This window comes from Octodon degus, unplaced genomic scaffold (genome assembly GCF_000260255.1).
Source record: "Octodon degus isolate 3935 unplaced genomic scaffold, OctDeg1.0 scaffold00004, whole genome shotgun sequence".
In the NCBI taxonomy this organism is placed as follows: domain Eukaryota; kingdom Metazoa; phylum Chordata; class Mammalia; order Rodentia; family Octodontidae; genus Octodon; species Octodon degus.
Window position 1 is genome coordinate 24,825,762 of NW_004524580.1, and position 15,167 is coordinate 24,840,928.

The following is a 15,167-nucleotide window of genomic DNA, read 5'->3' on the forward strand; positions in this document are numbered from 1 at the left end:
CTTTAACGGGAAATTGGGCTCACAGAATGCTAGGGTCACTTTAAGTGTGAAAGAACTGGTAACACTTTTCAGTGTTAAAGATCTATTTTTCTAAGCTATCCAACATTTCTAGTCCACCTCTTTGACAATTTCTGGCATTGAATGATTTGTAAGGAAGAAAGGTTCCCTATTCATTGAAACTCAAACTTCAAATTAATAAATTAGGCTCTGATCGTGATCCATACCATGTGGGGAAAGAGTTTCCCTTGCCATTAGCTACTTCCCATGAGGCACCGTAGTTTCCTCATTTGAAGTAAATAAAGCCTTTCAGGATCCTTACTTAAAATGCCAAAGTAGTCTGAGAATAGGCACTTCAAGCCACTGGTATGCATTTACATTAGTTCAGGTTGTGCAAAATGTACACTGATTTAGAATATAGTAAGAATATGGCTAAAATGCAAATACATAATCTATTATTAGAGAGAAAGACTAAGGGATCAGTTGTGGGTATCTGATCCTTCAATTGCTTGTTGAGATTTCCTAATTTCAATTTGGTTAGTCAACTAACTGTGGGAAGCCCATCAGTACAGATTACGGAACCTGCGCACAGGTTTCAGAGTCACAGAATAGGACCTGTGACATTACTTTGGTTTTTAGAAATTATTTAACCTACCTAAGATTTAGCTTCCTGTGATGATAAAATCGCAGCTCTAATATTCACAATATTAGAATGACAATACTGAATGGCAATGGAATACCCATCTCTGACAAAAGTAAACAAAAAAGGGGGATATAAATGAAGGACCATTTTGTAGTGAAAAAATATTTATCTGTATATACAAAATAGGATAGATATACAGCTCCTTTCTCTTAGTTCAATGAGAATAAAGATTTGTGCCAATGGTGTTTAGACAAGCTGTATCTGCATCTTGTGCCGTGAATAACTACTATGAAGACAACAATATGTAATGTATTAATTATTGTAACTGTCCAACTAACCTGTTTTGAAACTGTGTCAATGCTCTTTCTCAATAAAATTAATACTACAAAAATAACATTCTCCAGCTCTGTTTTTAAAGCCCTCTCTCTAGTCTCATCTCCCACCCGGAAGCCAGAGGCAACCGGACAAACTCCCTGGCCCTTTCTTTCTCCGCCCTGCAGGAGCCGCTGTGTTTCCCGGAAGGCGCGCGGATGCGTGGTTGCCGCGAGACCGTCGCTAGGCAACCGGGACTCCACAAACTCCCGGCGGCGTGCTCGCGTCAACATGGCGGCACTGGGCGCCCCGTCGAGCCCAGCGTCCCCTGAGGTGTCTCCCGCGTCGGTGTCGCCGCCTGAGCTGCCTCCAACCCCGTCGTCGACTTCAGGCACAGTGTCCAAGTCCCCCGTGGAGTCGAAGCCGAGCAGCCCGAGCCCGCTGCCGCGCTGCGCCTGTCGCGAGGATTCGCTGCCCACCGCCGTGTTCTACGGGCCGTTGGACGCCAGGAACCCGCTCCTGGCCTCCTGCGAGAAGGACGTCCGCGAGCTCCTGAGCTTCATGAAGAAGAAGAAGGCGCTGGCGGCCACGGAGGCGCAGCAGCATGACTTTCGTCGGCGTTGGTAAGGGCGGCAGGTCGCTGGGAGGGCGCGCGCGGCTAGAGAAGGGCCGGCGGCCAGGATGCAGGCGGCGCCCGCGTGGTGGGCGTGGTGTGCGCGGGCGACCCAGTGCCCCGAAGACGTGGGAAGACGGATGCGCAGTTGGCCGCGTGCAGGTTCGTCGCCGTCGCAGTCCGTGACTCCTGCTCCGTGTTAGGTCTGCCTTTTCAGGTCAAAATAAAAGGCAACACCAGAATGTTCCATAACTCACCATTGGTTCAGGTTCTGAGTGTCCCCTAATTATGACCCTGGGCTAATAATTTTTTCACCCACTCCAGGAGTTTCACAGTTTTCCATTTTGGGGTGCGAAATTCTGAATATGAAGACAAAAAAATAGGTTTGAGGTGGTTCCGGTTCTTGAAGTTCTTGATACCATGAAACATGTCATCCTGTCATGGACTCGTGTGTGTTCCCCTCTTTTTATGTTATTAGGGTTACAGAGACGCTTTTTTCTCCCATGATTTCATGACACAATCTGCACATCTGTTTTCCTTTTTTGGTGTCTGTCACCATGTTATTACTGTAACTCCAAGCTACCTATTTTTAAGATTCTTTGCTGTTTGTGTTATTATCTTTTTTGGTCAAATATACCACAAGCTGAACATTTACAAAAGTAGGTGGATGAGTGGCAGAAAGTACCAGAACAGTGACTAGTCTTAACTTACATTTTTGTGCACGCATTTAATATGAAGAAATAATTTTGGCTTACATGTAATCATTCATTCATTCATCCAAACTATATATATATATAATATATATATATATTATATATATATTATATATATAAAATATATATGTTAAAAGTCATGAAAATCCCTATCTACATGGAGTACGTATTTTTGTGAATATATTCAGTCACTAAAGTGTGGAAACATGGTAATTCCCCCTTGTCTAATTTTTACTTTCTGTGGCTTTGGTGCCCTGTGTTTAGCATGGTTCCAAAGTTCTAACTAGGAAATCCTAAAAATAAGCAATTTTTTTTTTTTATGTGTTTGGTACAGGGTCACACTACACAGCTTGGACTCTTAGTAATCCGCCTGTTTTGAGCCTCCCCAGCTGTGGGATTCCAGGCGTGGGCTACCACACCAGGACTCATTTTCTGGCACAGTGCGCCCCAGGGGTGGGGCCAGCATCCTGGGCCCTGTGCAGCATGTAGACCCAGGATCAAACCCTGGTCCCTATGCTTGCCAGAACAAGTGCTTAGTCTGCTGAGCTATCTTGCAGGCCCAAATAAGCAATTCTTAACTTTTACATTGTGTGCTTTTCTGAGTAATGTGATGAAATCTTTCCCTAGCCTGCTCTCCCCCACCTGGGATGTCAGTCTCTTTATCCAGCGTGTCCATGCTATGGGAGACACTGGCCTGTTGTTAGCCTTGGTGATCAGATCAACTGTAGTAGCATCATTGCAGTTGCATTCAGCTAACTCATTTTACTGAACAGCAGCTCCAGGGCACAAGGTGAGTAACACAGGCAGCTGAGATACGCGGAAGAGGCAACATAAAGTGTGTTCTTCGAGTGGAAAGGTGAAAGCTCTTGATAAAGGAAAAGTTATGTGCCCATGTTGCTAAGCTTGAAAATGCAGCAGGATATTTTGAGATACCACATACACAGAACTTTCAAACTGTAACTGTCCTATTTTGTTATTAACTATTAATGTTGATTTCTCACTTTGCTTAATTTATAAGTGAAAGTTTACCACTGGCATGTATCTATAGGAAAAAAGCTATATCAGATTCAGTACTGTCTGGCTTCATGCACACACACTGGGGGGCTTGGAATGTTTTCCTGCTGCATAAGGGGAGGTCTATGGTAAAGTACATTTACAAGGAGATAATTGCTAGAAACAAACCAAGAGCGAAGAATGGGATTGGAGGCCATCAGATGAGTGTTGCAGTTTAAAATGGTATTATAGGCTGGCCAGATAGCTCAGCGCACTAAAGTGTCAAGTTTAGGCAGAGTGCAGCAGCCTAGGCTCAATTCCCGGCATGCCGTGCTGGCCCTGCCCCTGGGGTGCACTGAGACAGTTGAGACAGTGTGGTGGTACACACCTATAATCCCAGCACTTGGGAGGCTGAAAACAGGAGAATCACTACAAGTCTGATCTACGTAGTGAGACCCTGTATGTTTAGTACTGAATACATAAAAATAAAAAAATAAAATGGTATTACAGGTAGCCTGGTGAGAGACAGGAAAAGCTACGGTTGAGAGGAGGTGTAGAAACCATCAACGGAGTAGGCTGAAGAGGGAGGATAGCCAGTGTGAAGGGGCAGGGCAGGGCTGGCGATCATGGGAAGGACGGACTTTGAGGAGGGGTGAGATGGAGAGCTTAGTGCTTGAAATATTGAGACAAAGCTCGATGACTAGGCAGAGCTGTTTTTAAGGAGTTGGCCAGTTCATCTCAAAGACAGAAAAGGTATGTATTTGGAATTAGCTGATCACTGATATTTAAATAGCGACATGTGATGGAGAACCTAAGGAAGTGAGTGTAGATGGAGAAGAGAGGAAAAGACTGAGCTATGGATGCCCCCACGTTGATAAGCTGGGTGAAAAGGAGCCAGTGGAGAAGAACTCCTAAGGAGGGAGGCAGAAAACCGGGAGGTGCCTGGTGTAGGGAGGCAGGGGCAGAGTGGTCACCTGTGGGAGAGCCTGCTGATGGTCGATGTCTTGACCAAGGATATGCATTTCATACTCATTTCAGGGAGTCTGCAGTTTTCCATTTATATTCTAAACACTTTTTGTGTGTGGGCTTTATCTTGCCCCCTCCACTTCTGGAATTCCCATGGAAACAAACCTGGGTTCGCCTTTTCCCTAAAGTAGTCTGTCTCACATCTGTCCTTCACAGAGCAACCAGGGAGGTCCCTATAAGAAGCATTGTGTACTCTTACCGGAGTCTTTTCCGCTGCTTACCATTGCTTTCAGAATAAAACTAATGTCTTGGGAGTAGCCTTCAGAGTGTAGAGATCCTTCTTGTCTCTGCTTCCACCTCTCTTGGGCCTTTGCAGAGGAGTAGTCCTCCTGTTTTTCACCTACAGCCTTTGTTTTCTTTTGTCTGAGAGATTCTTTCTCTTGCTTTTCAATTGTCTGGCTCCCCTCCTTTCAGATCTCAGTTCAGTTGTCACCTCCTTAGTGAGGCCTTTCTAATTCAGGGAATTTGCCTATCATTTTATATTTTTTTCGGTTTGTTTTCCTGTGCAGCTCATTTACTAGAATATAGGTTCCCTGATTATTGGGATAATATATCTCACATTTTTCTGCCTGCACAGCCTCTTCTGGTATTACTGGGACATAGTAAACATTCAGTAAATATTTGGGATTATAAAAACTGAAAGGTCACTGTCCCTTTGTTCTCAGTAATTGTAAATGTCACATATAGGAAGGTAGGTTGGGCCTGCCTGTAAGGATAGTATTTTAGATGTTCTTTAAAGGGACTCTGATAAGATAATCACAAATGGTAAGGATTGGCTTGAACCTTCACAGTTCAACACCTCCCACATTTCAGGGATTTATTTGTGCAGCAATGTTTGTTGACTGCTTGCCATGTGCCAGGCATTACATTAGTCACTAATTACAGAGTGGTGAGTGAGACAGATAGGAGAATCTGCGCTCATGAAGTTTATAGTCTAGGAAGGGTGTGGGGCTGGTGCAGCATGGGGTGCCAGAATTGAACCCTGGCACCTGCACTTACCTAAGCAAGCGCTTAGTCCCCTAAGGGTTGAGTGCTTTGGAGGGAGGGACTGAAGCCCTTTTAATATAAACATAGTGAGTGCAAGCACAGCATGTGAGATGAGGTCTTAGTTACTTTCTCATTGCTGGAACAAAATACCCAACACCCAAAGTTAAAGCAGGAAAGGTTTATCTTAAAGGTTGAAGTCCACAGTCAGCTGGCTTCAGAGCAGGGCAGCATGGCCCAGGGATACGGCAGAGGAGGAACAGTCCACAGCAAGGTTGACAGGAGGCTGAGAGCAGGCAGCAGCCACAAGCTTGCCTTTCTACATTCTACCAGGGCCGTAAGCCTGTTGGTTGATGTCACATGTAGCCAGGGTGGGGCTTCTGTTGTCCATACCCTTAACTCCAATATCTCACTCCTAATGCTCATGTACATGCCTTGATCCAGCCACCTTTGAAACTCCACCCTAGATTATATGAGGCTTTAGAGGGACATCCATATACAATCCATAACTGATAACATTAGAGGAAAGCATACGGCTTTGGAAAGTTTTAGAGACTACTTTCAAGAGCTTGTCTTTATCTCAAGTGTAATGGGAACTGTTTGGACACATACACACACACACTCTAGATACAGACCTCACACCCATCACAAACAACTCAGAATGGATCATATATTGAAAAATCAAGGCTATAAAATTTCTAGAAAACCAGAAAATATAGATGACCTTGAATTTCATGTTGATATTTTGCATTTAACACCAAAGCTATAATCTATGAAAGAATTGATAGACTGCCTAAAAAATAAAAATTTCTGCTGTATGAAAGACACTATGAAGAGAATGAAAAGAAATGCTATGAACTGGAAGAATATGTTTGCAGAAGAAACATCTGATAAAGGGCTGTTACAATACACAAAAAGAAGCCCTCTTAGCAGGAAGAAAAAAATCAACCTAATTGAAAAAACAAGTGCCAGAGATCCTATCAGACACCTCAGCAAAGAAGATAGATGACAAATAAACATATGAAAAGATGCTCCACAGCCTGTGTCATCAGGGGAATGCAAATTAAAACACCAGTACGATGTTTCACGCACCTATTCTGAAGGCTAAATCCAAAATAGTGACAACATCAAATACGGGCAAAGATGCAGAGTAACTGGAATGCTTGTTCTTTGCTGGGAGAAATGAAATGGACAGCACTGTAGAGGCAAGTTTGGTGGCTCCCTTCATATGTAAATAAACTCTTACCATATGACCCCATAATTATGCTACAAAAGCTTTGGAAACTTACATCTGTGTAAAGTATCTGCACATAGTTACTTAGAGCTGCTTTACTCGCAATTGCCGAAACTTTCAAAGAACCAAGATGACCTGGAGAAAATGAGGCCAAACTCAACTGTGGTATGTCTAGTCGGTGTAATACTTAGTGCTAAAAGGAAATGGGCACGAAAGACAGGAAACTGAGATGCATATGAGTGAGTGCCAAAAGCCTGTCTGAAAAGACAGCCTACTGGAAGACGTTCTGGAAGAAACAAAACTATGGAGGCAGTAAAGAAATAGATCCGTGGCTCAAAGACATTGAAGAGAGGGATGAGTAGATGGCATGGAGAGGAGTTTTAGGGCAGTGAAAGTACTCTGTGGTATAATAATGGAAGATACATCATTATATGTTTGTCCAAACCCATTGGATATATAACACTAAGGGAAGCTAGCGTAAGTTACAGATTTCGGATGGTGTGTGTCCATGTTGGGTCATCGGTTGTAACAACTACCACAACTAGGGTGGATGTTCATAGTGGGGGAGGTTGTACACGTGTAGCTGTATGGGAAACTTCTGTACTTTCCTTTCACTTTTGCTATGAACCTAAAACTGCTCTACAAAATGGGATTTAAAAAAGTTTTAAGAAATGGTTTTAAAAAGGTTTATCTAAAGGGCTTCAGTGTTTGGCATACAGGAAGCAATAATTTCAACTATAATTACATTTATTATTAATAATTAGACATGAGCAATAAAGGACATTGGAGAAACTTATCACAAGATCACAAGGTAAGTTTTTAAGGATTGCTTGCTAATTAATTGAGGGTTCCTGCTGACCTTGACGATGTCATGTTATACATTATACAGTGCCACCACTTTGTTCAATATCTGGACCAAATACGCCCCCCGGCTGCCAGCCAACTATTACAATGAAAAGCTCCTGAAGGTTGGAGATAGCCTTTGTCACCTCAGAGTAAGTGCTTGTGGGGTAGAGAGCCAAAGTAAGACTCATTTGACTAATTATTATTTGGCTGTGTACCATTCCTATTTTATGTTTCAGAAAGAAAAATCCCCAGTATACAAACATTTTAATGAGGCACAGTAACATAAAAAAAAAAGTGTTTGCTTTTTATTTTTGTATTTGAAATGCACTAGGGGTGAGAGGCTGTGAACTGGCAGGAGGCTGGGGGAACCGGTGGGGGTGAGCAGAGGGCGCGGTGGGCGCACAACAGGAAGTGCTGAGTCATCGTGTTCCGCCTCACACAAAGGCGCCCAGACACAGCTTCCTGTTGTTTTTCACATGGCTGGCCATGCCCGGTGGCCGCTGTCCTGTGTCCTGGCCGTGCTGTAACATGGCCCAGTTTTATGTCCCATTTTAATGACTTTTACCTCCTCCTGGCTGGATTCTCGCAGTTGTTCCGTAGCTGCCCTGTGTCTTGCCCAGTGTTGCATTCATTCCCGGTTGAGCTTGCATCACCATCATCTTTAGTTCCAGGGCTGCCTGTGTCCTGGAACTCTGCACTCGTGGGCTTGGTTTGATAAGACCAGGGCATGGTTGGGGTTTCAGTTAATGACAGTAATCTGGTATAGATCCGACTTACTCTGTATTACTGGAGTTCTAGGGCAGAATCCCTGGTCTCAGGGGTTCCAACAGAGGAGGCTCTGGCATGTGTCTCACGATGCCAGTGGTGAGGGGCAGGGAAGGGGATTTGAGCTGCATCGCTGTGCTGGAGGGGCAGATAAAGAGCTGCAAGATCTGATTTCCAGAGCCAAGCAGAAGCTTTGGGGCATTACCGAGTGGGCAACAAGGACCAGAGTTGGGACTGGAGAGTGAGGTGTCTATACTGGTACTATACTTCTGGTTAAGTCCTGGACTGATGGGCTATTATCTCAGAACTGTTTCTGAGAGAGCCATTATCCCTTGAGGGGGCAGTTCTGTCTGCATTATGAGATGACAGTTCTTGGTTAGGGGACTTGTCTTGAATCTCATCATGGGGTCTATACCTGGTTGGGGGTGACGTCACCATGGATCGGTCTGCAGTGCTCTGCTTTATCCAGGAAGGCATGGTGTTTGCAGTTTTAGGGCAGTGACTTGACTCTAGGTGTGGCTCCAGGGAACTGGAACTGGAGGTTAGGAAAGCTGGCAATGGATGGCCCTTAAGCTACTGAAATTTCCTTTACTAACCCTTATGGTGTCTGCAGTTGTGAAGGGAGATGAGGTAGGCTAAGTAAATTTAGGACTAGTAAAATCTCACACTGCACATATTCCTTGAGTGATTTAAGGTTCTGACCCAAAGTTTGAAGGCCCTGAAGGAGACATACAAGGAAGGCAGAGATGCCCACATTTTGCGCCCCCCCCCCCCCCGCACAGTATACAGTATGCTCATTCATCTTTTTCATGGTCTCTTCCCCACTTCTATTTTCTGGACTTAAATTCTTTTTATCTGGGAGATGAGTTTATTGAAGAGAAGATAAGACATACAGTTTTCATAATAAAGAACTAAGGTCTGTTTTCCTCTGCCAAAATAAGAGATAACCTCAACCCATATGCTTGGGTCATGATTCTTGGAAATGTGAGAAAATGGAGTTTGGAAAACTATAGAAAAAATACCTAGGTGAAATCCACTATGTAAGCTGCATTCATGTTCAGACTGACTGGTGGATTCTTGTGCTCTATCAGGAGAATCTACAGAAGCACCTTGGTACACAAGCAAAGCTTTTGTTCTTCCACTGTAGTCTAAGGGAGAAAGTACCCTGGGAGACTGGAAGCTCAGGCTGAGCCAAACAGGACGAAGGTGCCCATGGCATGGGGTGGGGTGGGGTGGGTAGGCAAGGACCTGTCTCTTAATCACATATGCAGATGTGGAGCTTCAGTTGTGTCTTGGCTCCTAATCAGCATGGCTCTTCATGGGACCCAGGTGTCATTACTGTCTTAGATGTCCACTAGAGCATGGCTTTGATGTTGCCAACGCAGTAAGGGAACTGTACTTTAGTGACTTTCTGTGCATATCTTTGTCCCATGCCACCTGGCACTGGCTCCTGATTATCTGGGAGAGTTCCTAGTTGGGTTTGGGTTAGGGAAGATTGCTTCCTTGTGGCATGGGTTTGATTTTAATGATCTCATGTCTTGGTTCTGGCTTCTTGGTGTCTGCTGATCTCAGAATCTTTGAAGGCTGTGCTGTCTTCACGTTCTTGCATCTCCTGTTGCTTTAGCTTAATTTTATAGCCTTGAAGCTTGGTCCACTTCTTAATTGTAAAGTTCCTGATTTGTTTGTTAAACCTGTAAGACAGGAGTGCTAGCCTAGCTGTCTCTGTGAAGTGGAGTAGCAGTTTGGGCAAGACATGGAATAGAGCTTCCTCTCTGTTGTTCCACCTCTGCGTCTGAGAAGCTGGCTGGGCACAGTACGATAGGGATGTTGGAGGGGTGACCCGGGGGCTGTACAGGATATGGAGAGGGAGGAGGAAGTGGATAAAGCAGGTTGGTGACAGGTAGGAGCTAAGGTTCAGGCTGTTGTTGGCAGAAAGGCCTGGAGAGGGTATTTTAAAATTTAATTAAATGAACAACAACAGAAAAGTCCTATCTACTTTTCCCTGGTGGGAAAACTGGCCACTGAAGGTAATCCCCAAAATGAACTTGCTACTTTGATTTATATATTCTTAAAATTATGTATTTTCTTATATATATTCTTAAAATGATGTATTTTACTATAATTTCAATTATAGTAAAGCTCATCTTGTAGAATACTCTTGTTTCAATTCTGTTTGAACTTACTAGGTGAGTTAATTAGAATAGGAAAGATTCAGAATTAATTAGTGAGCAGATAATAAACAAGTAACCAGAAATAGGAACTAAAGTATGGGGCTGTGGAACCTCTCACAGGGTAGGTAGCTGGCCTCGGCTCTTCCTGGAGACACAGTTGTCCTGGAGGAAGGAGGAAGGGTTGCCCCCAAATCAGTTTTAGAGCACTGTGCATGTCCCCTACCCCAAGCTCTCAAGGTCAGGCCCCCTTCTTCTCCCCAAAAGTAATGACATGTGTGACAGGGGCAAGGAGTCTCCTCTGATGGGAATATGGCGTGTTGGCCAGGTTGAGCTGTCGAAGATGAGCCAGCAAGCTCCCTCCCCATCTCCATCTCCTCTGTTAGCCTCCTTCTCTCCTTCCTGCCATCCTTCTAAGCCCAGGAGCATCGGAGAAGCAAGGCTGTTCCCTCCCTCTGTCCTGAGTGCGGGTTGCTACTGTCTAGTGATTGAGTATTGAGTGCTTGTAAGTTTGTCCATGTAGAGCATCTAAGTATGTGTTCCTTGTGGTCATGATGGTCCCTTCTCGTAGTGGTCTTGTGGAGTGCAGAGTTAGAGAAACTAATGCACATAAATACCGTAGTGTGCATTCTGTCACACGATACATATTTGGAAAATGGTAGCAATAGCAGCAATATTAATGACCAAAATTGATACTATTCCTAGTAATAGAAATATTACTTGATCTTATGGTGATATTTTGAAACTTAAATTGAGTTCTCTTTATTTTAGGAATACAAACTGGCCCTTTTGCAGTGCTATGGAAGATTTCTTCAACAGTTTGATGCCCATTTTGATGAAAATAAAGCAGATGTGAATCAATTCAAAGCTGTCTTTTTTCCAAAAGGCTCCGGAGATAACACAGCTAGACTTACGGTAAGATACGGAAAGGATATGAGTAGCTTTGCTTTGTCATTAGTAATGCCATGTGTCACTTAGTGGGCGGCCTCAAAATTCCTTCTGTTGGCCTATTATAGCCTCTTGCCACGCATTATAAATTGCCTTATAAATGCTTTCTTATCGTGCTGTTGAAGTGGGATAAGAAAGTGAACTCATTAAACTTTGTAACAATGTTTTGGGGATTGTATCAATTTCAATTTACTTATAATAACTAATATTTATAGAGTACTTTGAGTTTACAAAGTGTGCTGGAAAATATAATTGATTCTTATAATAGCTTAATGAGTTAGATATTATTTTATTGCACTTTTTTTGGGTGGCATTTTTTTTTTTTTTTTTTTGAGACAGGATCTCCTTCTGTAGTCCAGACTAGCCTTAAGCTCACTATGCAGCCCCGGCTGACCACAAACTTGCTGTGAAACTCCTGCCTCAGCCTCCCAAGTGCTGGGATTATGGGTCTGCTTCATTATGCCTTGCTTATTGTCCTATTTTAAATACAGACAAACAAAGCTTATGTCACAGTGCTTGGCTGGGTGTGATGTGCGTGCCTGTAATCCTGCCTCTGTGGGATCTGAGGTGGGGGACCACGAGTTCCAGCCCAGGATGAACAATTTCTGATTTAGAGAGACCTTGTAAAAAAGAGGGTGGGAATGTCACTGTATGCAAAGGCCATAGCTCAATTCCTGGTACCAGGTGGATCTTTTGACATAAAGATTGTTTTATTTATGTTAATGAGCACGACTGTTAATTGATAGAGTTAATTCACTAGTGGAGCAGTTATTGTGTGGTAGGCTGTCTTCTAAATGCATTATGTGAGGCTGGAGATATAGCTCAGTGGGAGAGCGCTTGCCTAGCATGGAAGAGGCCACAGGTTTGATTCCCAGCAACCCTAAAGAACTGTAGAATTGTATTACAAGAATTATTGTCTTATAGTATCACTGTGGTCCTAAGAGGTGGAAAATCAAATTTATCAGAGATTAAGATTAAGATTACAGGCGTAGTGGTACACCCTGTAATCCTAGCATGTGAGATGCTGAGGCAAGAGGATTTTTGTGAGTTCAAGACCAGCATCAGCTACAAAGTGAACTGACAGCCAGACTGAACTGCATAGTGAGACCCTGGCTCAAAAAGATGGAAAAAAAAAAAAAAAAAAAGAAAGAAAAAGAAAATAGAAACCAGCCCAGCCTGTGCAGAACAGTGGGCAGGGAAGGTATTTGAACTCTGAGCTGCCTGCTTCCAAAATGCTGTCCTTCCAAGTAATGTCTCTTTGGAGGTCTGGGAGCAGTGGTGGTTGGCTCATAGGTAGATCTCAAGGCATGGTGGGGACCACTGAATCGTTCAGGTTGGCTGAGGCACAAATATAGGAACAGGAATGAGAATCCTGGGCAATGTGGGTTTGCGCCCCGCTGGGAAGAGGGCTGGAAAGGTCTCTGCTAGCCTCCTTGTCTGGACCTTTCACCCCACAACCTACAGTTCATAGCAATGCTTTGTCAGGTTCCATTTCTAAAGGAGAAATCACCACTGACTTTGCTTTGCCCTTTGGCTAGAGATCAAATTCCTTGGGGGGCCTGCGATGTAGCTTAGTGGCACAGTGTCTGTCTGGCAAGCACAAACTCATGAGTTCGATTCCTGATACAAAACAAAACAAAACAAAAAAATCCAATTCCTTGGAATGCCAGGGCACACTCTCCAGGGTTGCTCCTGGGGCCAGCCACCTCCACAGTCTCATCTTTTGACTTAATAACTTTTTATCCAGACTCAAAAAACACCTTCAGTTCAGTACTGCGGCAGTGCCTAGTGCTATGCATGCCGGGAACTCTTTCCTCTGTCACCACAGGGGTCATTTCTTCTTGTCTTAGAATGCTTGTCACCTACAAGAGTGTGATGTAGATGGCAGTCAACATTTTGTTGGATGAATTGGGTAAATGGTGGTAATCAAATCTGAATCAGTAAACAGGGTAAAGTTCTACTGGGCAGGTTTATAAAAGTTGAGTCAGTTTTATGTTTTTGCTAAAGGATTCTTTCTTTTTCTTTGTTTTTGTTTTTGAATTTCTTTGACTAAGAAAAGCTAATCCTAAGTGGATGTTTTAAAGAAACTTAGCTTGTTTCTTTGTATATCAATCTATTATACAAATTAAGCACCATTGTTTCTATTTTAGCTTTCTACATTTTGGGAAATGCTTTTCTGAGTTGCATAAGCCTTATTTTATATTCCCATTTATGTTTTCCCTTGTGTTTCAGTTTCATGCTTTGTATGGCAAAAATATTTGTAGCTACCAGCTGGTCTGCGACAGTGATGTAAACCTGCAGAACCAAGACTCTGTGAGCCAGTGTCTGCATATCTTGTCCTCCTTGCGGCTCATCATGCAGGTGGCGCTGCCACAAGAGCACCTTTGCTGGATTGTCTTCAATGGTATGCGCCCACACCCCCCCAGGGAGTTACACAGATGCAGCGTCTGACAGCAACTCAGTTACCTTGTGATTGAAAATGTGTGCCTTTCATGGTTGGATGTCTTTTTTTTTTCCTTAGAAAAACACTTGTTTTACATTTTAGTTGTTTTTGTCTCACAAATAGGTCTTTCAGCGCATGTCTTTGGGTTTTGCACTAGGGGTAGTCAGTCTGGGGTGTACAAAAGCAGGGCCACAGTTAATAATGGAAAGTTTAAGATACAAATGAGTAAGAATCAGGTGACCCCTGCAGGCTAGCCCGGTTCTTCGTGGCACCCATTTGCTGGGCTTCTCCTCACTGTCCTTGCCACACACTTTTTACCTTGTGCACAGCCACATTTCTGCTCTAACTAGTACTGAGCAAGGAGCTCTGAGAGCACGTGTACACATACGTGTATATATGCACATGCATGTGCATTGAGTACGTCTGCAAAGGTGTGCATCTTAGCTGGAAGATGTTTCTCTATTCTGAGGTTGCGTGGAGTCACTGTATTCTCAGAAAATACATATATATATATATATATATATATACACACACATTTATTTTAAAACCTTTTAATCTATTTCATATCTATGTCTGTAGCTATTTATCTATCTATAGGTATTTCATTGTTCTGGGAATGGATAATATATTCTCTTCTCTGTCCCTTTCTTCTTTTTGTGGGGCGTGTGCTGGAAATTGAACCCAGAGCCTTGCTCATGCTAGGCAAGTGCTGTACCCGTGAGCTACCCCCTACGCCCTCAGCCCACTGGATAATACAGTCATAAGCAAAATAAACAAATAAATAAATAAATAAATGTGCAGGGCCAGGGAGATGGCTCAAGGGCCTGATCAGTCCCTCGTTCCGCAAAAAAAAAAAGTGATGGTATTTTGTCATGTGTTAGAAGACTAGGGCAGAGTAACTCCAAGGATAATGTATTGGTTCGTTCGTTCTTTCTTTCTTTCTTTCTTTCTTTCTTTCTTTCTTTCTTTCTTTCTTTCTTTCTTTTTTTAGTACCAGGGATTGAGCTCAGGACCCTGTGCTTGCCAGGAAGGCATTTATTCTATTGAGCTATCTCCTCGGCCCTGGGTTTTTCTTTATCCAGTGTTTAAGAAAAAAAGTATAGTTCTGAGACTTTTCTTTCTCTGTCCATCCCAAAATATATTTTGGCTGAAATTGGACTTCACATTTGCTGCCTCAAAATGAAGTGGACTTAGATGAAGCTTTTCAGCTCAGGGACTTTTGTGTCTAGTCGTCTTGAGGCGACCTTAATTCCACAGTCACTGCTGCATCTCCTACACCTCCTGGTGGGGACGGCAGACAGGAGCAGGGTTGGATATGCAGCTGGGCCTGACTTAGTGCGTGGGAAGGGTGCAGGATTCCTTCAGTCTTTCTGAGATGAGACAGATACGTAGCAGACAAATCTATAGTGTTCTTTATAAAGAAGAAAAGATGAAGTGAATTCCATATCTTCTGTATCCTTTTCTTGGTTCAACTTTTTATTT

The 15,167-nt window shown here is 43.3% G+C and overlaps 1 protein-coding gene across 1 annotated transcript in view; it reads left to right on the forward strand.

The window, feature by feature from the left end:
* The first annotated feature begins 1,243 nt into the window (after positions 1–1,243).
* Positions 1,244–15,167, forward strand: part of Cfap54 (cilia and flagella associated protein 54) — a 353,322-nt gene continuing 339,398 nt past the window's right edge. The window contains exons 1-4 of the mRNA XM_023716586.1: positions 1,244–1,575; positions 7,405–7,510; positions 11,066–11,209; positions 13,475–13,646. Of these exons, the coding sequence (XP_023572354.1) occupies positions 1,244–1,575; positions 7,405–7,510; positions 11,066–11,209; positions 13,475–13,646 (754 nt within the window). The remainder of the gene's footprint in view (positions 1,576–7,404; positions 7,511–11,065; positions 11,210–13,474; positions 13,647–15,167) is intronic.